Source organism: Cuculus canorus, chromosome 7, assembly GCF_017976375.1.
Source record: "Cuculus canorus isolate bCucCan1 chromosome 7, bCucCan1.pri, whole genome shotgun sequence".
NCBI classification, from domain to species: Eukaryota; Metazoa; Chordata; class Aves; order Cuculiformes; family Cuculidae; genus Cuculus; species Cuculus canorus.
The window spans coordinates 15,366,482-15,386,962 of NC_071407.1; the positions used below are offsets into that span (position 1 = coordinate 15,366,482).

A 20,481-nucleotide genomic window follows, 5' to 3' on the forward strand; every position below is an offset into this window, starting at 1 on the left:
TCCTCTCCTGCCCTCCATCTCCTAGTCTCATGTGGCTCCCAGGAGAAAGAGGCATCTTCTCACTTCAAGAAGAAATAGCTTCTTTTCTTTTGTCTGTGATCTAATACATCAAAATCCATTGAAATGAATACATTTAGGTTAGATCGCCAAGCCACCCAGAACCAGGACCACCATGGACAAGGGCTGCTTAAGCAAGCTCTGGCCTTCCACAACACGTGTGACAGTTTGGGTATTTGTCCCAGGAGTTCTGCCATGTACCACACGTCTCATTCAAACCACTACTTCTTCCGTCCAGCTGGGCCCTGGCTGCCACAGCGTTCTCAGCAGCTCCGCTGTGGCTGAGGACAGGCTGGAGGCATTTATGTGAAGCAAGTGTAGCTTGGGCAGGAAGGAACAGGAGCTCATGCTGGGCCAGATGGTGAGCAAATGAAAGTCATCTGGAAACTAGAGCACAGCATCAATTTTTAATGAGGAGCAGAACACCTTGCCACAACGTGTGAGCATAGAGACTGTGATGGATATTTAATCTCTGGCACTGGGGACCCAGGCACACAAAGGCCAGAACACCAACTTAGGAGTCAAGTTTCCCACATTCCTTATGGAGTGGCTGCACGCACCTTACAGTCCCCCTGACTGAGTCCCATTTCCTGCTCTGAGGCACACATTTATCTCTCTTGCCATTCCTGCAGACAAGCTCAAAAGATGCAAGTTAGAATAGGCAACAGACAAAATCCCAACAGCAGCACCACTTTTGCGCTACCCATTCCTGGGCTCCTGGAGGAAGGAAGTACGCAATCAGTTTGAACTAAATGATCTTTAAGGTCCACTCTGACCCAAACCATTCTATGAGTCTATGCTACATGTCCAAAAGAAGTTGAACTGAGGCTATAAGGATGTTCCTCAGCACTGGAGCACTTGACTTTGCACCCCAAGTAATGTTCTATCCAAAGCTCTTGGACAGAAGCCCAATATGATGCTTGGGTTGCCAGGCAGGGAGTCCAGAAATCTGGAAATTACTCAAGTTTGACTTGAAAGCTCTGCTCTTTGCCTGCATTTGCTCCTGTTCTGCACTGCTTATCTCCAAAGAATCTAAATCCCTTGGCATCATGTGGACCTCTTCCTTTCAGATCCTCTAGACGCTCCTGAGGAGGAAGCAATATTTTATTTCCTAACATAAATGTTCTAAAAATAAAACAAAGTAAAAGCTGCTGTCGCTCAGAAGTGGGATTGAGCAATCCTTACAACACAATTAGAAAAATACTTTTGCTGGAGGTTGAGGGGAAATTATCAGTTAAGGTAGCGAAGTGCTAAGGTAACCATAACTTAGGCTGTCCCACCCAAGTTTACATCATTGCTGTCACAAAGTCCATCTGAACAGTCACCTACTGCAGGGACACCTCAACTGCACACCGAACCCTGAGATGTCCACAGCCACACTTCCCATGACAGCTAGCAAAGCCAGTACTCTGCAAGGCTCCGAGCGTCATCACTCCCTTCCTCTCCCCTACTGCTCAGCTCCTCTCATCCCATTGCCAAGTTAACATTTTTCTAAAATTGTTTTACATTCATACTAGTTTTTAATGTCACTGCTAATCCTAAGCAGAGCAGCTGGAGAGAAAACTGAAACCTTTGGCCTTGGCAGAGCAGAGGATTTCAAGAACAGAAGAGCAGAAGGCGTCAGCTCAGAGATGTGGGCATTACCAGCACTATGGAGAGCCTCACAAATAAGCATTTAGACATCATGCCTAGCATGACTCGAAGCCAGAAGAGTGAGTCAAGATGAGGGGGATGATGGTGACGTCTCATAGTATGGTACAGAGGCCGTGTTTGGCAACGCATCTGCAGAAGTGCAAATCCTGTAACTACAAACTCTTTCAGGCTTTTTGCGGAGGAAGAGACAGAATTGCAATGGAAGTGAAGGAGAGAATGTGAAGGCAAGTGGAGAGAGAGACTTTGCAGAAGAAACATGACAAACCTCAAAAGAGACATTACTGACAATGCTTATGACACATCTAGAGGATTCCTAGGTACTACATGAAGGAGAATGAGACGTGAAAGGACAGAAGTGGCGGGAGTACTTCAAACGCTAGGAACTGCAGCAGCAGCGTTTGAACTCAGAGGCCAAACTGTGTCAAGGATGGGATCATTTGAGGCACCGTTCCAGGTCAGCGAAACAGTCAGCACAGGAACAGCAGACACCTGTGTGAAGATGAGCCACTCGTGTTGTGAGCAGAAGGTGCTCAGGATGAGCCAAGCCTCCATTCCCTGGCAATGCCACTGGAAGAGGCACCTTCAGTTCATCCCTGTTAAAGTACAAGGCAACAATTTCAGGCTGGTGATGACACGGAGGGATTTGTGTTTGCTGGAGTTAGAACAAATGGGGAACTCTTGTGAGTTTTCCCTCCTCAGACTGGCGCAAGCAGAGTGGATGCTCTCAGAGGTGCAGCTGAGCAAGGCACAGCGCTACAGTCTGAAGCTTCTGCTTTCTGTGTGCAACCCCCTGTGCCACCCTTCACCAGTGCCACCGCTTCAGGCTCTCGGTGCCAGACCACTCCAGGACCTGGATGCCCAGGCTGCTTCTACAGGGGCAGGTGCTGCCCTGCGACAGGCCGTCCAGGGATCGCCAGCTCCCATCAGCTGTGTGCCTACCTGGTGGGTGACCACCCTGGCTCACTGCTGGCCACATAGACACAGCTTTAGAGACCAAAATCCCAACAGATACGATGTGGGGAGCAGAGAGGCAGCTCCCGCTGTACCCCCCAGCTACTCTAGAGCTGCGGTGCCCCAAGCGCTCCCAGAGCACCACGGCATGGAGCTGGCGCGGTTCAGCGAGCTCCCAGACGGGGCACAGGGCTGAGGGACCACCGCCACTGCGTGAGTGAGGGCAGGGCACCCACCCGAGCCAGGGGCACCCGCCACCCCTGCACAGGCCCAGGGCGGCTCCCGGGGGCAGCACAGTTCCAGCCCACAGCACCCTGGGTGCAGAGCAGCCCTGGCTCGGGGCACCCCGGGACAGAGCGGTTCCAGCTCAGGGTACCCCGGGGAAGGCAGAGCAGCCCCCGGGCAGAGCTGCCCCGGCCCAGGCCAGTTCCAGTCCGGAGCAGCCCCGGCCCAGGGCAGCCCGGGGAAGGCAGAGCAGCCCCGGCTCGGAGCGGCCCCGGCCGCGGGCAGCACGGCGGTCTCTGGCGGGGCCGCAGAGGCAGGGCAGGGCCGCCCCGGCCGCTCGGCGTGTCCCTACCTTCTCCCGGGCCGCTCCGGGCTCGGCGGCCGCCGCGGGTCCCCCTCCCGCCTCCGCCCCCGCCGGCCCCGCCCGCCCCACCGCCCCCGCACGGGCGGTCCCGGAGCCCGAGGAGGCCGGGCCGGGGACACGGGGACGGTTCTTCGGGACTGTCCCCCTCTGCCCCGCCCGCGGCGCCGCGAGCAGCCGTGGAGTCCCCGGCACGAGGATGTGGAGCTGCTGGAGCGGGTCCAGAGGAGCACAAGGATCATCCGAGGGCCGGAGCTCCTCTGCCGTGGGGACAGGCTGGGAGAGCTGGGGCTGTGCAGCCTGGGGAGGCTCTGCGAGACCTTAGAGCCTCCCCGCACCTGAGAGAGAGAGCTGGGGAGGGGCTTTTCACAAGGGCAGGGAGTGATAGGAGGTGGGGAACGGCTTTAAACTGGAAAGGGGAAGATTTAGATCAGACGTTATGAAGAAATTTCTCATGATGAGGGTGGTGAGGCCCTGGCACGGGTTGCCCAGAGAAGCTGTGGCTGCCCCATCCCTGGAGGTGTCCAAGGCCAGGTTGGATGGGGCTCTGAGCAGCCTGGTCTGGTGGGATGTGTCCGTGCCCATGGCAGGGGAACTGGATGGGCGTTAAGGTCTCCAAACCATTCTGTGATTCCTCTTGGCAGCACTGCTCAGTCCCAGACTGCGAGGTGACCCCCTTGGTTCCAGCGTGGGGTAACAGGCGCAGGTTGGTGGGTGCAGCCTCCTGCGTGCCCTGCACACGTGCTGGGTGCTGGCAGAGCCCCCACAGACTGGCATGGAGTGGGACCAGCAGCCGCTCCTGTAAACCATCCTCCATTTCTTCCCTTCAAATCGCTGCCACCTTGCAGACACGAGCAGCATGGGAGCTCCCCTTCCATGCTGCTGTCTTTTCCTGGGAGCCTCTTGCTGACTCGTGGATTTCAGCTTTGGCAGCCACTAACTAGTGGGTCTGCTCTGTCCATCTGGCGCAGTCTCAGTTTTGCTGCTAGGAGCAGGCTTTGCCTGCTTAGATACTCCATAGGATCATGCCAGAGCATAAAGATGGAGAAAAAGCTTAACCCCTCGACATTTCAGGGGGGGCCAGTCTGTGCATCATGCAGGGGTCAGGCACACAAATACAGAAGGTCTTGCATTGGTTTTCCTGGCAGGCCAAAAAAAGTCTCCATGCCCCAAGGGATGCCATCCATCAGTAACACACTGTAAATCCCCGAGTCTCTCAGCCCCCGGTCTCTCAGCCCCCAGAGCAGTTATCACAGTTTGGCACTTGTTTGTGCATTTAGCTACACTTCTCCATAGCAACCACCCAGATCCCAGCTTGGCTTGCCACCAGCCAGGACTGGGGGACACAGTGCTTCACGTGCACCGCTGTCAGAATCATGTTAGCATGTTTACAGTCTGGGTGCTGAGTCCCTGTCTGGTCTGAGGCAGGGACCCACACTGCTGGCATGGCATGATGCTGGTGGCAGAGAGCCTGAAGATGCACAGGGGGTCTGATGCTCTCTTCCCTACAGGTATGGTTGCTTCTATATGGTTTGCTGGAGCTGAAGAATGGATACCAGTCCCTGCCACAGGATTTTAGATGTTCTCTGAGCCAAAAAGTTCTTCTGTACTTGCTTGCTCAGACAGGTTTTGAGCTTTTTTTTGTCATTCTGTTTCTTCCTGCAACATTTCAGGTCTCCGCCATGACCAACCCACCTCCACTGACATCCTCAGCAAAGCTGTCTCACTCTCCTTTGAGTTCAGCTATTCGTATTTTCCCTTTTCCTGCCTCATTTATGCCAGCCACAGAAATAAGCACGCATCACGTGCACCCTCCCCACTGGGGTTCCTGCTTATCCCAGAATCCTTGCAGTCTTGCTGGTAAGAGTTTTGGTTCATTCTTCTGCGCCTGGCTTCACTGTATTCACGTTTCTCCAGTGCCTGCATACAGTTCTGGGCCTCTCATCTCAGAAAGTTAAATGAGATTGGAAGAAGATTCAGAAGCAGGCAGTAAGGGTGCTCAGAGGTATGGGAACAGACAACCATGTAGGCTGGGACTCCTCAGCTTGGAAGAAGGACAGAGGGTGGAGGGAGAGGTCTACAAAATCATAAGTGGCCCCGAGAAGATAGGGAGAATTCATTATTCTTTGTCTTCTGACACAAACCTGTGAACTGCTTTTACCTTGACTTGGAGTCTCAAAAGGATGTAAAAGCACTGTACTGCAGATGTTAGGTCCAAAGGTTTAGAGCAGTTTTTAGCCAATGCTTCTTGCAACACTGAGGGCTAAGTTCATGGCAAGCCTTTGTGAGGCATGCTTAAGGGAGTGCTGCCTCGGAAACATTTTGTAACCATGTTTTCACGTGGACCGCTCAGCCATGGCCAAGTGGAGCTTTACCAAACTGTTTAGCACAAAAATAGTCAGAGCCGGGAGGAGAATTAATTGGACAAATCCCAGCTCAGAGAGCATCCTCAAGAAGGTTGCATTTTGCAGGAACCCTCTTGTAGCAGAACATGCTTGCCACCAAGAATCTAACTTGGATGCTGCTTTGCCAACCCCACAGCAGCCTGCGAGGGTGAGTGACATGGCCTCCTGGACAGCTTGTCCTGTTTCAAACAGAAAAGAAATCCAACTCCTCTGACTCCGCCTTTCAAAGTAAGGGGAATTGGTCCTGCATTTTCTAGGACCACAAGAGGGCAACATGAGAGCACCCTGCAGCTCTCAGGCTCACCAAGGCGACCAGTGACACTGCTAGGCTGGAGGTGGCATGGGCAGCTCAGTGCAGTCTGAGCATCACCCTGTCCCTGGACTACCCAGCTGAATTAGGCAACTGAAAGCAGCTCCCTGGGCCCCCTTTCCTTGATCTCATGTACACACACATCCTCAGAAGTGAGCGATTATCTCAGCCAGCCGAGCTAGTGCTGTGGTTGGGGGCAGCAATATCTTCCTGCACATGGGTCTGCTGCATGGTAACGGCAGACCCTTCTGCATGCTGTATGGGGCCAAGCTATGGCACACAAGGTGTCTTTCCCCATCCCGCCTGCATGTCCACCAGGGAATCTTTTGGGTGAATTTGCACTGACATGTGACTTCAAACAGGAGGGTTCAGTGTCTGGACTGATGCCCCTGGGCATGATTCTGAACCTCTCAGCCTCACTGTCCTTTTTTGCTTCCTTCCACCACCAAAAGATAAAAAATTAGAGAATTTGAATTCAGCTTTGGTTGTGAATGTGGAACTGGCTGGTTTCTCCAGCCCACACTGGCTTCTGCAGACCGAAATCACTCCCAGCTGTGGTTAAATGCACTACCATTGCTGGCACTTTTTTGCAATAGCCTAAATAGATACCGCACGAGGGACAGTTTGCTCTGCATTTCCAAGAAGTGACTCGGCAGAAAAACAGCTTCTGTTAGCAGGCAAAGCTACAAGAGTGGTCTAGGGCTGAAAATGGCACTAGCGTCTTATAGCGGAGACAGAGGAGGAGGTGATGGTGAGGGATGAAGTACAGAATATTGTCTATGCAGTAAGGTGGTAGAGGTTGCTCACAAGAGATAAAGAGATGTTTGCAAGAGAGAAGGAGCAAGAAAATGTGTGTGGGATGCTTCTTGGACAGGCTTGATACATGGAGAACTAGTGCAACGGAGGGCTGGCTCTGTGGGGGAAACTGGGATAACCAGCCCCACCATGTGCTGCAGCACATGAGTAGGACTGTTTATCCCTCTGGAGTTACTTATTTGCTATGAAGAATGCTAGAATAGTTTTGCCTACTTAAGATACTTTCCCTGTGGAAATCACCAGCTTTGTTTCTACTCTTGCTTCCACTCCAAACCTGCTCAGACAGCCTAAGCAGCATTTTAAGGTCCAGCCTCCAGTACCCCACCCCACCAGACTATGGGTCATGTCGTCCCTGACACAATCACAACTCACATGGCTTGTGCTGTACCTGCACAGCACACCGCATCACGCCCCCACCCTTCCCTGCTGCACGTTGACCAGACCAAGGTTCAGGGAATTTTATCTCAAATGATATCAAATCACCTGTCTTGCACTCCTACTTGTCACTGGTTGTCAGACCTCACCTAGTTGCTCCTGTGCTCAGACTAATTGTTTGTGTTGGCTAGAACAGACCCTTCAGTGAGCCATCTGGTTTGGGTCTAAAGACATAAGGCAATGGGATAATCCTTGGCTTTAGCCAACGTGCACCGTTTCAGCTTGTCTGACTACAAGTAATCCCAACCAGCTACCACAGTCCCATCTGCACATCAAGATAAATGTGACGTCAGCCAGGAGATGAACTTGGACCACCAAATCCTAGTGCTGCATTCCTCCTTGTGGTGCTGCTAACCGATGATAGTTGTGCTATGTGTGGGACAAACTGTTCAGAGCTACTCACCTCACCGATTGCTTCACAACTGACCTCCCCCGACTTCAGGGTTACAGGCAACAATCATCCTTACCTGAAGGAGAACCATGGCACTTGCACCCAGAGGACCAGTGCCAGGATTCATGTGCCCACCTTGTGAGTGCAGCAGTCAAATACCAGGGCCTGGATGCATTCTCTCTACTCTGCACCAGTATTTGGGTATCTCATATGAGGTGTAGCAACTGAGTCTAGGGGTAAAGGGAGCAGAGCTCTCCTAGATGAGGCAACTGTGGAAGAGCTCAGCAGCTACAGACATGCTGCCCAGGGAACCATAGCCTAGACACAGTTTGTTGGGAATGACTTCATGATTTGCTCAGGGATTAAATACTTCCTTGTTTAATAGCCTAATGATTTGGGCTAGTTTCATGCTGGACTGTTGGAAAGTTCACTGCCTGGAATCATTAGCCAGGTCTCGTATAAAAGGCTTCCCCCAGCTGTCAGCCAAGCGAGCTGTCCTCATCTTTGAGTCCCCCGGCGGGTGGCTCTTGGCACTACCTTCTTCTGAAGGGCTTTGTTGTTCATACGTGTGCCTGAGGCTTTACGCTCCGGGGGCTTCTTCACCACATCTTGTTTGAGCTGGAAATGCACCTGGAGAAAGAATAAAAATAGCTGCGTAACAGCACGTGTGCACTCTGCTAGCTCAGGGCTCTGCAGGACCTGTCTCCGCTGCTAGCTTTTGGAGCTGATTCTTGGGCCAAGACAAGCAATAAGGGGCCTCAGCCAGTGTTACGATACAATGGGAACTCAGTGCTTAAATTAGCTGGAAACCTTTTTTTTTTTTTTCCCCTGTGGAAAATGTTGTACCAACAATCAGCTACATTTATTCAGAGAGTTGCTCCTCAGGCAATGCAATGTCCTCAGACTGTTTGGAAGATGAGCTGTGCAAGGCAAGGGACTGGGCTAAGCTCTTGCTTCATCTTTTCTCACCAGGGAGTAGAGAAATACCATTGCTCTGCATCTCTGTAAATATTTAATACACAGAATACTTAAGGACAGACAGTTTTTAATTGCATCTTGTTTGCTGAATCCTGCTTATTGAGTCTTTCAGCAACCAGTGCCTCCAGTAGATCCAGGGTAAAGACTCTGGAAAAGAAATCTCCATCCACTAAAGCATGTACAGAAGGGGACAAGGAATGTGCAGGACACAGTATCATATAAATGGGGAATGGGGAGGCCATACAGAGAGGTGAAACTGGAGGTAGCATGGTAAAGAGGAAAATCTATTTTAAAAAGGAAGGCAAAGAGCTGAGTGCTTAACCTAGCAAAACAAAGGCTAGGACTGGACTTGACAGCTCTCTATAAATACATCAGAGAATAAATACCAGGGAAGAAGAGGAGCTATTTAAAGCACAACATTGGCATAAGAACAAATAGGGATAAACTAACCATAAATAAATTTAGGACGAAAATTAGAAGGCTTCTAATCCTGAGAAAAGGGCAGCTCTGGAAGAACTTCAGAGGCTGGGTAGGATCGGATGAAGAGATGGAGGGTGGGAGAACCACTGTAGTGTATTTACGGCAGAGCCTGACCAGGGTACATGCACTGAAGCAAGTGATGTGCCAGGATGCTGCAGCTGGGGGGTTCTTGCCAGTCCTCAGAGCAGGCTGCATCTGCAGTCCTGCCATGTTCAACAAGGCAACAGCGGGGGCAGGGATCACCACCCACTGGTTTTATAACCGATTTCTAGTTGTCCAGCCTACCCTCAGAAGAGGACTGTAGGGGACACGCTGTTGTCAAAAATATCTGGGTTTCATTTCATCTCCCAAAGGTGCTCAGCTGTTCTTTGCTGGCAATCAGTTCCCCTCTGTCTTGGGTGCTTGGCAGGAAGAAAGGCAGACCTCAGCCTCTTGCTAGGAGTTTGATAATGTGTCTGGTTCCAGGCACGATGGAGATGATAGCAAAACACTTGAAACCCACAGAGACAGGGGGATAATGGAGAATGGGAACAGATGCTGCCTCCACATTATAGGGAGCACTTACATATATCTTGGAGCGTGTGGAAGATAGAGGGAGAACTAAAGAGCAGCATCCCCAGCCAGGGGCTACCCCCCCAGCCAAGAGGCAGAGGGACACAAGAGCTGGCACAGCAGCCCAGTGCAGCTCTGAGCCCTCAGTAAGGAATCAAGAGGCACATGGCATTGCCTTCACCCTGTCCCTCTCTGTGAGCTGCATAACTCTGTTATGTCCTATGTGAGCTGTGAGTCCCATAACTGCTAAAGCAGACAGCCACAGCCATTGGCAATACTATACATCCCATCTCCTTTCTCTGCTGCTCACTAGACATCCCTTGCTGTGTTTCTTTCTCCCTTGGGTAATGACATTTGGAGACACTCTGGTGAATATGCAGCCTGACTCACCAATGAAGGTGCAGCTGGGCCCACTGTTGTTGTCACTGTCTGGGGCTGGTACCCCTCTGCAGAAGCTGTGACAGCATAAGTACCAGGCAGCAGCAGCCGGAAATAATCCCCCATATCACCTGGAACACAAGATGGGAAAAAAAAAGCACACAGGATGCACAGGGAGCAAAACAAAAGCCATTCCAGTCGCTCTTGCTGAGTGTACTTCCATAAGAATGTGTAGCCCTCAAAACCTTGGCAATTTTTGGCCTTCTTTACAGATCTGCTGGCTACTGTAAGGCTGGATTCACAGTGGTAGACTGCATGTGATGTCTCAGTGCCACTGAAAAGAGATCACTCTGCAAGTAAACACTGAAAGAAAGGGGATGGTACAGCAGCATTGGCTGTGCCTGAGCTCAGAGGCTGTGTATCTGAGTGCTCGCCAGTCAGATCACAGCAGATCTAACAGCAATCACAGCTCCAGTCTGATTCCTTATGTATAACATAATTCTGCCATGTTTGGGTTATCAGCAGGTTTTAATTGCTCAGATGCTTCCCTGCTTGATTCTCTCTGCATAAGGAAGCCTGAGGAGCACTTTGGGGGACTGCGTGTTGTGTGCTTAGGGACAGGGGATTGTCAACAATACAGCACATTATGGATTACTTAGACAATTTGAGTATATTCCCATCTATGGAACTGAATGGGTATTGCCAATCTGAGAAATCATTACAGGCAGCCTGTGTCATTTTAGCTTAAGTGGGGCTAATTGCTATGAGTGAGACACACATGAGTCACAGGCTCACAGGGGAAAAGAGGGCTGGCACATCAGAGCGGATAATTTTCTCCCTCTGTTCCATCCTGAGAAGGCTGCATTTGGATACTGTGTCCAGGTTTGGTGCCCCAGGGTCAAAAGAGGTGTGGGAGAACCAGAGCACCTAACCCACAGGAAGACCTCAGGGCCCACTGGGTGGGCTCAGCTGGGCTGGGAGGATGTGGAGGGCGATCTGCTTGCACCTGGCAGCTACTTGATGGGCAGCTACAAAGGTGATGGAGCCAGGGGATAGAACAGGGGGCAGCAGCTACTTCACATGGCAGCTTGGGTGGATGAGGGAGCACAACTTCACCGTGAAGGTGGTGCAGCCCTGTGACAGGACATCAGAGAGGCTATGAAAATTCCATTCTTGACAGGCAGTGAGAATCAACTGGAGGGAGTGATGGCTGATCAGATCCAATGTTGGGGACAATCCTGGTCCAAGCAGGAGGTTGGAGAGGAGATCTCAGAGAGCTTTTTCAGCCAGCACCTCTGCGATTCTATGACCTCTTGCAAACTCCTCTTTCCTATGCAGGTTGGCATAATAAGTGCTAAATACTAGAGCGTCACTGGGTCATAGACCTATGTCCAGAAGTAGTTTTGAGGATTTCACAGTCCAACCAGTCTGTAATGGTTGGTCTGAACGGAGAAAGGTGTTCATGAAAAGGAGGTTAAAAATGGCCAGCAAGGCAGAAACCACCACAAACTAAAGCGGCACTTCATTCTCAGTCTATATTTGTCTGACTTGAACTTTCAGCCTTTCATCTTGTGCTGCCATTGTGTCCTTTGCTAGCAACATTTTCAGCTCTGTGTAGTTACTTAGATACTTCAGTAGATTACTTCTTCAATCTTTTCTTTGGTTACATACAAATGCATTTTCTCCTCTCTTTTGGATAAAATCGGAGCTGACTTCCTGAAGTCTTTCACAATAAGGTTTGCATTCCTGTTCTCACCTCTTTCCTTCCTAAGTTTTCTTAAGCCTTCCTTGGTCCAGCATGGACAGTAAGTTGCTGTGGACTGCTCAATCCTCACAGCCAATGCTTTTTGGAAGCAAACCACTCTGGCCATATATATTATAGCCTCATCTGCTAACCCCCTTCCCACATACCCAGATAGTCTCCTACAGGCACTGTTCAAAAGGGGACCAACAACCCACCAGAGGTGACGTCATGGCTGATTCCCTGGACAGAAATCACTGCTCCTGCAATGCCGTTGTTGTTCTCGTCTGACACCATGCCTTTGATGCCTTGGTGAACCTGCAGGGAGGGAGAGAGACTGCTGGGCCGAGGACCCTCCTTTGCTCAAGAGCAAACTGCTAAGCACTGGAGGAGGGTGGAGTTTTGGGGACAACCTCATCTTTCCCCTTACCCTTGGATCTCCTGTCCTCCCAGCAGAGCCAATCTAGGACACAACAACCTTCCCAAGGCCCACCAGCATCCAGCGAGCTCCATGACTGCCTCCTTTCTACCCCTGTGCTCCCAGGTCCTGTTGGTCCCCTACCATCAGGACTGGGGTCCATGGAGGTTTGCAGAAGGGTGTAAGTCCCAGGGCTGCTCCCTTACCTCTTCAATGAAAGCAACAAGGGCCTCGCGGTTGGCCATCCACTGCCTCTCCAAATCCTCCTCAGGGGGAAACTTATTGCAGCTCAGCTCCAAAGTGATTTCAAAGCAGTTAGTGTAGAGGTAGTTGAAGTCTTGCATGCCTGGAAGAAAAGAAGAGTCCATGGCCAGGGGAATGCAAGGCCCCCTTCCCTCTAGCTAGTCAAGGGAGACGATTGTCCCACTCTACTCCACACCAGTGTGGCTCCACCTTGAGTACTGTGTGCAGTTCTGGGTGCCACAGTATAATAAGGATATAAGGCCACTGGAGATTGTCCAGAAGAGGCCACAAAGTTGGTGAAGGGTTTAGAGGAGAAACTGTCTAAAGAGTCGCTAAAGTCACCTGGCCTGTTCAGCATGGAGAAGACTGAGGGGAGACCTTATCACAGGCTACAGCTTCCTCACAAGGGAAGGAGGGGGAGCAGGCACTGATCACTCTCTGGTGACCAATGATAGGACCCGAGCGAATAGCAGGAAGGTGTGCCAGAGGTGGTTTAGGAAGAATATTAGGAAAAGAGGATGGTGGAGTACTGGAATAGGCTCCCCAGGGAAGCAGTCATGGCACCAAGCCTGACAATATTCAAGAACCATTCAGACAACGCCCTCAGACACATGGTGTGAATTTTGGAGTTGTCCTATGCAGGGACGGGAGTTGGACTCAATGATCCCTGTGGGTCCTTTCCAACTCAGAACATTCTATATCCCAGACATCCTGGCCTATGTCTATCTTCTAACAGAACCATCTTGCTTTCTCTTTTTGCTCTACAGGTGCTGCCTCCTCCTTCCATAACAGCATGACTAGAGCCTTCTTCTCCCATGCAGCCCCCTCCCCTTGTAGCTCCCTGACTCCCTCCTTCAACCACATCACTCACCACTCTGCTTTCAGTGGCTCAGGAAGGTTTGCTACTACAGGGGCTGTATGCCCCTTTAGTTGCTCTCCAATCTTTTTTCTAGCCTAATTTGCTGATTTTCGGTTTCTTTGTTATGCCTTTTTAAATCAGATTTTTCAGGAGCCAGCAGCTACAATAAATGTCTTCCTTTTGGTCACAGTTTTGGGTCTCGATGGAGTTATGCCACAGCGTTTTCAAATACACTAACAGATTGCAGTCATCCAGCAGCACACAGCAGGTCTCTGCACATTTCAGCTACTTCTGTGGCTCTCTCCCAAGCCACTTCCAGTCTTTCAAGCCAGTTCCCAGTCTGAAATGCATACACCGGAATGGAGTCTAGCAATAGGCACAGTGCTGTTACCACAGCCCTGACCCAAACCATCCTGTCTTGAGGTTTCTTGTCTTTCTCTTCACCTCGCTTGAGCTCAACACCTTGCTGAGAGCGGTGTGCACCTGCCCAGCCCTTACCTTTGCTGAGCGAGTACCAGGATGCCCCATTTGTGATGCCATCAGCAAAGTAGTCCCCACAGTTCCAGCCACGGTGCATCCAGCCATGGGCATATGAGTAGGTCTTGGCCAGCTAGAGAGAGAGCAGCCATCGGTCAATGCTCCAGCAGTGGGTGGCTCTGGGCAAACATCCCCCCTCCTGCACAGACTTCTCTGGGGAACGTGGGAGGGAAGTCAGACAAGAGGCATCTCACACATTTTACTGCTCTGAAATACAACATGAGGTGTCCAGGGCCTCTACGAAGTGTAGGCAGATGAAGGTGGAGGAGGACGAGCAGAAATCTGGCAAGTTGGAGGTTTGCTGATGGCACAAACGGCTCCAGCCCCGCTCCTGCTGAGATAAGGGGGAGCAGAGGGCAGTAGGCCCACACAGGGCCACCCAGCTCCATCAGTGCTGGTCCCCACACAGCAAATGGCACTAACAGGGGGAGCAGATATGCAAGAAAAACTAACCAGTGTCAGTCCTGATGCAAATACCATATATATCAGTGGAATTTGTATTAGGAAAGAGTTTGGGCAATTTCTGTTTCTGGCAACTGCTTGTTTATTGCCCTTATTAAGATTGCTGCTTATTTTTAGACAGGAAGGCAGGGCTGAAATCAGGACACTGCATCCAAAGTCTGTCCTTTGCGTGAGACACAATTTAAGAGAGAACACTGTTTGCATTTTCTAATGCAAACTCTATATCCTTGTATTATGGTTCAGATGCTGGTGTAATCTCATTCTCTCAGCAGTAAAACAGTTACTTGCCTACATTTCTGACTCCTGAGGCTATGTGGGTATCATTAGCCTACGCCCCACACTGCAGCCTCTCTACATCTGAGTCCAAGTGCAGCCCTGATCCCAGCAGGTCCTGGCAAGCCCCTACACAGTCTCTGCTTCCAGAGGAGGCTGAACTCCAGCTCAGACTTATTTTTCTCATTAGCTGTTCTTTTTCTTGTGGTGGGTACTCCCTAATGGAAGCTGTGACTGAAGGCATGGATTTCTGGGACATTTTCACAATGGAGAAAAAACACAGGCATCAGCTAGTGCCAGCAGGAACAGCAGCACATACTGATACAGTCCCTGATGTCAGTCTATGCTCCTACTGCTCTTTTTGTTGCATTCCTTATTCTTCACTGTCCAGAAGACCCTGCTGGGCATCCACCTCCCCTATCCTGCTCTCAGCAGACCCCCCACACAGACCCTGCCATCTCTCTAGGAAAAAATCCCTTATACATCCTATGACAGTGAGGCAAAACTGGGGACAGGCTCCAGCTCTCAAAGAGTACAGTGGCACTGAAAACACTGGTGATACTGGGGTTATGGGTAACCCAAGCACAGCATCGATGAGGAAGGGTCTCCTGAAATCTGGCCTGTGTGGTGGGACTGGATCACTGTGGGACTGCCCTGACCTGACTCACAAGCCAGTGGATGGCAGAAATGCCGTAGTCTGCTGATGGTTATTTCCAACAGGTTTCTTGGTTTGGCCCCTGCATGGGGCATTGACCCGGAGGCTCCCAGTGAGCTCTGATGTGCTGCACCCTGCCAGGGCTGTAGGGATGCCATCATACACCAGGGCCCTGCTCACCTTCTGAAACAACTTGTCATCGGGGGTAGGAGTGTTGACCGTGCGCCGGTGGTTCCTGAACCGCTGGTCATGAGACTTGTCATATGGGTAATTTGCCACCACTGCTCCACCATGCAGATTGGCTGAGAGCACAAAGTTGTAGCTGCTGATCCACTGGATCACAGCCAAAGTCTCTGGCTCCACCTGTGAGGAGAAGAGGGATGGGGACAGGCAAAAGAGCTCAGCCATCTCTGAGCCAGCTGCTGCTCCTGGTCAGGCAGCACAATCGGTCACACCAGACTCTGCCCCACAACACGCCTGCTTCAGCCTTTGCAGCTTCCTCTGTTCTCCACCGCCCGCCCTTATGTGCAGGGCTGGCTCCTCTGGCACATACCCTGCGTCAGTTATATTTGCTGAGCCGCTCTAGGAGGATGCTGTAGCCCTTGCACCATCCCAGACTGGTACCTGGCTTTTCCAGTTGTCAGGCAGTGGGATGTGGTGATTTGGCCCATTGATGTCCCCGCTATAGTACATGAACGTGTTGAGGTCGGGGAAGTTGCGGTTCAAGTCCACTCCGTTGGCATTGTTCCTCCCTGTCAGGTACCCATTGCTGTCCGGGCCCTGGGGGGCAAAGGTGCATCACAGGGGTGAGAACAGGGTGGGTGCAGGCAGGCTGGGTGTCAGAGCAGCAGGGATCAGCTGTCTTAATGGCGCTTTGGTGCCTTCTAGTCACAACACGTGTGTTATTGCTGGCAGGAGAACAAAGAGTATTGGTACTGACAAGGAAAGTCAATAACAATATCTTCATTCTCCAGGATCACAGAGAAAGGCACAAGCCAAATAAACAATTTGTCTCAGCTGAAAGAGCCATGAATAAAATACCTCCCTAAGGTCTAGCGGTACAATGGAATGGGTGAGGTTCTGGAGGGGGACTAGAGAATTTCTCCCCGCCCCATCCCTCATGTCCCTGTCTGCTCATGACAGTGGCATTCAGCTGCCACTTTCCCAGTTTGAGGCAGGGGATTTGCAGTGACCCTCCTGTGACAAATAACTTCTGGGGAGGGTAAGGCAGGTGTAAGAAGCCTCCTCCATCATCTGCCAGGGCCACCTGGAATGGGATACACAGCATGAGCCCTTGGCATGGGAGCTGAAGAGCAGCAACTGTCAGTTAGGAGAGACAAATTTGGCAGGGCATGGAAAGGAAAGATGTCGCCTTCCCATAGGCGGAGTAAAAGGGATTCTGCAGGGATTTGAAGGGCTTTCTGCCCCTACCCGGCTGGAGGAGGTGATCGCTGCCTGGTACCTGCTTGGCAGCCACTTCGTACCCGTCGGGGTTCATGGAGGGCATGATGTGGATGCGTGTGTCATGGATGAGGTGGATGATCCGCTGGTTGCCCCGGCGGTACTCCTCGCACAGGAACTCGGAGAGCTGCAGCAGCAGCTCACGACCCAGTACCTCATTGCCATGCATGTTCCCAACATACTTGAACTCTGGCTCCACTGGAGAGAACAACAGAGAGTGACACCATCAGCCAGGGCTGGAACATAGAGGAGGAGCCATTTCCTAGTGCAGGGAGCCTGGACAAACCCAAAGGACCCCTAATAAATCGGGAGAACAGCCCATACCCTTGGAAAATGCAAACCTCAGAGAAGGAACATGGCATGGTTTCCATATGGGCTTCCCTCCACTTTGCCACAGCACCCCTGGGGGCAGCTCAGGCTCTCCACCAGGTCTCTGCTCACTTTTGGAACACAAAAGGGGATGCATTTGCAGGTGGATTGGTCTTGGGTTAGGGAGAGGCAGCACAGAGGCAGCAGGGAGCATCAGTAGGATTGCTGTCTCCCAGAGCCTTGCGGGGCTGGGGCCTCCCAGCTCTGTGGTGGGTGGCAGTGGAGAGGACAGGCCAGTTCTCCCACCTCTGCCCTTTGTGGTTTCCTCTCAATGCCTCTCACTAGCATGGCAAATTCCTAGCTCTGCATGCTTTAAGGAGCTATTCATTACTCTGCAGGATAAAATTAATCCCTGGCTTGCAGACATCATTTTTCAATGGAAGAGCCTGGTCACCTCTGGCTGCTGCCTGTCAGCTCCTGACTACTGTGCTAGTGGGAGGCATTGGCAGTTTCTCCACTCCCTTCCCTTCACCTGCCTTCCATGAAAAGGTTTAGGGGCTTCCTCACCTTCAAGGGACAGGGACAAGAGCCTGGAGAAACCCTCAGTCGCTGAGTTGAAGAGAGATCAAACTGCTCCTTGGGCAGCTTCCTTATGACCAAAAAGTGCTCTTGCTACTGACTTTTCTAAAATAGGTCTTGAAATACAGATTTAGAGACTGCCTGGAACAGGACTGACTGCTTTGCTGAAAGAGAGGCAGCACATGTGAGGAATGGGTTATATTTTCCCAGATGAGCTTTTAAAGCAGTTATTTGTGGGAAAATAAAATGCCCCATTGCAGGCTGGAGTCAGCAGCGGTAGGATGAGAGATAAGAGGGGGATTTGGTTAAAAAGGATGGCTGACTTTCACAAGAAAGGGTCAGGGGAAAACAGGGTATTACAAATGTCAGCTTGCCAGAGCTTAAGACTGCCATTGCACCACTAGTTTTCCAGCCACGAGCAGTGGTCAGAGTCACAGTGGCAGCATGCAGCCCCGCTGCTGTGCATGGTGTCTGTCAGGATCCCTGCGGCAAAACCACCGCAGCCCCATGCATCAGATATCTGCTGCTTCCAAAATCTCCCATGCCTTCGCTGTGTGGGGAGGAGATACCGCTTCTGGACAAGCTGAAGACAGATTCTAAAAAAAAAAATGATTTTTTTGTCAAAAAATTTTGCTTTTCCATATCTTTTGATCACTGTGCCTCAGCAGAGGACACCACAGGTGGGCAACATGTTTTGACCTGGTTAGACCTCTGGAGGCATGAGAACTGATTTAATTAGGTAATCCAGTTATAAAAACTATAAAAATGTCATGGGGATACGAGCAGCCTTTATTTAAAAAAACCCAGAGTCTCAGCAGGGATTCTCCTCTGCTTTGTTCAAGCCTGCGGCAGCACTTGTCAGCCTTTTTCAATATGCAGACCCCTAAACATCACCCACGTGGCCACACTAGCCCTAATTACTGCACGTAAGCCTACTGACTCTAGGCTTACTTTTTGGAGTTACTTTCTGTGGCTGAGTGCAGATATTCCTGAAGTCCTTACTCTACACGCTGAAAGTGCCAGCCTGAGGGTGGCCCATGCGACAAAATCAGGGCCACGGGTCCACGCTGCCTTCCTGGGGCATGTTTGATCTTGGTCACCTCCTGTGACCCTTCCAGCTGCTCTCCAGCATTTCTGCAGGTATAAAATCTACTGGTGCATTGCTTTTGCTCACTCCTTGCTTTGAACCAGCTCCCGGTGTGCTGTGGAGGTGCCTGAGGTGTCCTCAGTGCCATGCACGTTTCCCTGTACCAAACAGGGCCGGCAGCCTCCATCCTGCCTCCCGGCACCCCTGAAGGCAATGCTCAGGGCTGCAGGAGGGGAGCACAGGGTACAGTGGGGTTTAGGGAGGCTGCTCCATTGTGGGGGTGCAGGTATGGGTCCCGCTCACCCCTGCAGCACTACCGGCAGTTTTCCATGTGACTATACCGCGTGGACTCCTCAGCGCCTGTGTTTAACCACATCAGCAAGTGAGCCAGGGTTTGAAAAGGCAAAAGATCCTGAAAAAAGTAGGCAGAGCCCTGTCTGCAGCCGTGGCCCAGGGATACAAGGTGGAAAAGCAAGAGTGTGCACAGCCCCAGCCGGGAGAGCCGGCTGGTCCTCTCGGTCCCCCAGGGGCACCCGTCTGCCAGCAAGGTCTGGCTCAGCGGCGTCTCCGCGCTGTACAGCTCAGGGGCCGCTGCTGCCGAGGCTCTGCAGGCCACGTGGCAGCAGGTAGAGATCCCCCAGACCTGCCTGGCTCAGGGTCTGCACAGCACAGCACCTGCTCTGCCGCGGTCCCTCGCTCGCTGTCCCCCTTGCTTTGGGGTCTGGAGGAGAAAGGGCTTAACTCTTCCCTCCTGCCACTATCCAGCAGCAAAGGGTGGAGGTTGGGCTCAGCCTCTCCCTGACTGTAAAACGTTGTGTTTTGGGTGAGGGAGGGTGGCAGGGCAGGTGGCGTGCAGGTTTGGCTTCTCATGTTAGCTTGCACTGAAAAATCAGAGCTTCGTCCAAAGTACGCGCCTGGGCCACGCTGCAGCCCACATAAGCACAATGCACCCATGTGGATCCTGTGTGCGTGTCCTTGGGCTGGATGTGGGGTCCCTGCCGCAGCCAGCACTGTCTGACACCCCGGCATCGCCAGGACTCCTATCTGGAAAGGGAAATACCCCTCACTCCATGCCCTGATGGTGCCGCATGGCAGGGAGTGCAGCCACAAAGCCTCGTCTCTCCAAACCACTGTCCCCGTCCCCCCATACTTAAGAGTCTCCAACCACCTTACGGGTTCCTGTGCTCCCATCCTTACGAGTCCTCATCCCCCCATAATTACGGGGCTCCAATCGCCTTACTTATGGGTCCCTGCGCCCCCATACTTATGGATCCCTGTCCCTCCATACTTATGGGTCCCTGTCCCCCCACACTTACAAGTCTCCAACCTCCTGACTTATGGGTCTCCAACCCCCTTACTTACAGGTCCAAGTGTCCCCATACTTATGGATCCCTGTGGCTCCATACTTATGGGCCCCTGCCCCCCCATTGTTATGGGTCCCTGACCCCCTGTACTCACAGGGCTCGTGGATGCCCGGGTAGTCGCTGAACTCCAGCACGTAGAGGTGTCGGCCCTCGACGCTGCGGCCGATGCTGTAGATGCGGGTGACGTAGGGGCACTGGCTCTGCACGCGGAACAGGGCCTGCACCATCTCCTCGTAGCGATGGTGGAGGAAGCTGAGGGCGGCCGCCCCCTCGAGCAGGAGCAGCGCTCCGACGAGGGACCGCAGCCACCGCGCCATCCTCCGCCGCGCCGGGCGCGCCCCCCGCTCTCCCTCCCCGCCCGCAGCCTAAAGTGCAAACTCCAACCAGCTCTTTCCAGTTCCCGAGCGCCAGCCCCCTGCACCTGCGGGCGGGGGGCGAACCGCAGCCCCGCGGCGAGAACGCTCTGCCCGCCCGCGGCACCGCGCCGCGACGGCGGCGAAG

General features: G+C 52.2%; 2 protein-coding genes across 5 annotated transcripts in view; both read right to left on the reverse strand.

Annotated features, from left to right (window-relative positions):
• DNMBP (dynamin binding protein) overlaps window positions 1-3,301 on the reverse strand; it is a 34,740-nt gene extending 31,439 nt beyond the window's left edge. For 2 of the 3 annotated variants that reach the window (XM_054071597.1, XM_054071593.1), the window contains exon 1: window positions 3,239-3,301. The gene's annotated coding sequence lies outside the window, so the exon portion shown is untranslated. Of the gene's footprint in view, window positions 1-617; window positions 2,082-3,238 lie in introns of those variants that run through there. The other variant, XM_054071594.1, reaches the window with a different exon arrangement.
• Window positions 3,302-7,953: 4,652 nt separating this feature from the next.
• Window positions 7,954-20,468, reverse strand: CPN1 (carboxypeptidase N subunit 1). Of its 2 annotated transcripts, none has more exons than XM_009565316.2 (9): window positions 20,075-20,468; window positions 16,643-16,839; window positions 15,805-15,960; window positions 15,361-15,543; window positions 13,752-13,863; window positions 12,358-12,497; window positions 11,952-12,051; window positions 10,005-10,123; window positions 7,954-8,234 (listed from the first exon to the last, which is right to left on the reverse strand). In XM_009565316.2, the coding sequence occupies exons 1-9, from the start codon at window positions 20,295-20,297 to the stop codon at window positions 8,103-8,105; spliced, it is 1,362 nt and encodes a 453-aa protein (XP_009563611.2). In that variant the 5' UTR covers window positions 20,298-20,468; the 3' UTR covers window positions 7,954-8,102. The 2 variants fall into 2 exon arrangements, with proteins under 2 accessions (XP_009563611.2, XP_053928183.1); XM_054072208.1 differs by lacking the exon at window positions 20,075-20,468 and adding an exon at window positions 17,518-18,118 and having other exon boundaries at window positions 7,955-8,234.
• Between the last annotated feature and the right edge of the window lie 13 nt (window positions 20,469-20,481).